This window comes from Aristolochia californica, unplaced genomic scaffold, assembly GCF_029961685.1.
Source record: "Aristolochia californica isolate CCGP_79_NKW_82.1479 unplaced genomic scaffold, dmAriCali1.0.hap1 SCAF_1, whole genome shotgun sequence".
In the NCBI taxonomy this organism is placed as follows: Eukaryota; Viridiplantae; Streptophyta; class Magnoliopsida; order Piperales; family Aristolochiaceae; genus Aristolochia; species Aristolochia californica.
Genome location: NW_027181770.1, coordinates 46,520,815 through 46,523,278, shown reverse-complemented (window position 1 = coordinate 46,523,278; position 2,464 = coordinate 46,520,815). Strand labels below are relative to the sequence as shown.

Sequence of the window (2,464 nt, the reverse complement as noted above, 5' to 3'; positions counted from 1 at the left end):
GCGGAAGCAGAGAGGTCTCGCCTCGCAGATTTCAAATAAAACTGGCTTTACCAAGATGAGGCCCCTATTTGTGGTGTTGTAAATAGTCTTCACTTCGTGGTTGCTAGGCCCAAAATCAGGTGTGCAATTGTCGTTCCATCCTTTCTTACAGTGGAGCTTGCATCAATTTTGATGTTTTGCTGGACTTCGGGGTTGCCTGTATGCAATGCGTGATGGAAAATTTTTGGGTTTTCTGGCAACGGTACAGCAAAAGCATTGGATGAGAAATTTTATTTCTGTTGATGGGAATAAAACCGGTGCATTTGTTCATTTTCATTCTTGGATGCTGCAAATTTTTGTGTGAGCCGCATTATGATGCTGCACTCGGCCGTAGCATCTCTGTTTCATTCATGGCATTTCCGGCACTGGAGACCAATGGCTGCAGGACAAACATGTTTGTTTCATTCATTTATAAGGCACCTGTAGAGACGTTCCAAGGGGTGAAACTGCACTGGCAGACCCTGATTAACAGCATAGATGATGAGCAACTGAGCTCATTGGGTTCTAAGTTTGGTCTAATTACTTCACGCAAGGTTTTTACAGTGCACTTGATACTTGTGTTGCGTGGTCTATATGCTATAATTATCATGATTGAGATTTCTGCTCCAAGCCTTGCTGTTTCCCTTTCGAGTGGGGATCTGCCTGCTCAAGCTGGTTCTCTTGCACCATCTTTGGAAGAGAGTGGTAACGCATTGCCTACAATAGGTCTGCCAATTCTTGCACATGTTGGCAAGGCGCCGATGGACCTACTGATTAGTGCAACTAGTATTAAGGTTGAGAAGATTTTCAAAGAAGCTGATCGGGAAACTGATGCTGAATAGTTTGAGGAAGCTACAACTGACCGATGCTTTTCCATATATGGTGGCCATGAACCACTAGAGGAATTGGATGCACTGTCCAACCATTACAGTCTTTTATTCCATCTGAGGCACACCAAATTCTCATCAGGTCTGAAGTCATTTTATGATGCCACCGTTAGGCAAGTTAGGCAAATTTTTAGCTTGCATACTGAAATGAATGCTCACATTTTGGATCACATTCTTGTCTTGGATTGTGGCTGTTTGATTTATCTGGTATGCAACTAATGCAGGATTTAGTCCCTGAATCCGATCGATGTGTTGTGGAAGGAGTCCAATACTTCCTTCACTCCCTGCTGGATTTGATGCATTACATCATGGGCATAATTATTTCAAACCCTCCGGAATTCATTAAGCTGGTCATCATCTCATTTTCATCGGCGACACTCATAGGGATTCTCTACACAATCTATCGTATACTGCCATCTCTAGCTTTTGTGTTGTAGGCTCATCGTTTACAACGATGCTCTACTTTTGTCGGACTGACACAGCTACTACTGTTGACTCTTGTGCCTAGATCCAGACATCGGCATGGACAAGCACACCTACCTTCGAGCTTGAGGGCAAGCTCGTTCTCCTAGAGGGGAGTAATGTTATGGCTAGAGTAGCAGGTAGAAGTAGGACTTAGGTAGGGTCACTTTCAAATAAGGTTAAGGGTTGGGTCTAATGTAATTTTAAGTTATAAGTGTGGGCCATGTCATGGCTTGGGAAATGTATGTCTTGGAAAATGTTAGGGTCATAGCTTGGGAAATGTATGTCTTGGAAAATGTTAGCGTCAAGGCTTGGGAAGGGTATCTTGACCACTTCATTTACCTCTTCCACATCAACAAGTGATTTCACTTTTATAATTTTTAGAGATAACTTTGCTTGCAAGGTATACTCATGATATCTTGTATCGATATGCTTGGATGAAAGAATAAACACTAGGTTATTTGATAGAGCAAATGCTTATTTGTTGTTAATCGTAATCTGGGTTCCTTCACTATGTTCCAAATGGATATCCTTTAATAGTCTTCTTAATCAAGTTGCTTGACTAGTAGAAGAACTTACAGAAACAAACTCAGATTCAAATATTCAGAGCATGACTATGGGCTGCTTCTTGGAACACCAAAAGATTGCACTATTTCCCAAAAAGAAGACAAACCCAGAAGTGTTTTTTATATCATCAATATCTCCAATATAATCACTATCACAATAGTCTTTCAACTTAAATTCATTTGAACAAAGGTGGGTCTAGTCTTGCTCCATCCACCACTTTTTCAAAGTTTTAATGTCACACTCCAAGGGGGTATTGGTGGGGATACAATTTATGATGTTAAATTTCTTTGATTATTCCTTTGCATAAGTCTCATGATAGATGAAAAATTCATCCTCCATTTTCTTTACTTCAATTCCCAAGTAGTAAGACATGAGGCCCATGACACCCATTTCAAATTTTTTAGATATACTCTTTATGAAGTCTTCAAAAATTCATGGATTGCTTCCAGTTACAATAAGGTCATCAACATACATAGAAACAAGAAGCAATCCTCCATTTACTTCTTGTACATAAAGTGCATATTCCTGCC

The 2,464-nt window shown here is 40.3% G+C and overlaps 1 protein-coding gene across 1 annotated transcript; it reads left to right on the top strand.

Annotated features, from left to right (window-relative positions):
* Window positions 1-281: 281 nt before the first annotated feature.
* Window positions 282-1,810, top strand: LOC137947877 (uncharacterized). Its single transcript, XM_068793702.1, has 2 exons — window positions 282-987; window positions 1,130-1,810. The coding sequence occupies exon 1, from the start codon at window positions 282-284 to the stop codon at window positions 858-860; it is 579 nt and encodes a 192-aa protein (XP_068649803.1). The 3' UTR covers window positions 861-987; window positions 1,130-1,810.
* The last annotated feature ends 654 nt before the right edge of the window (window positions 1,811-2,464 follow it).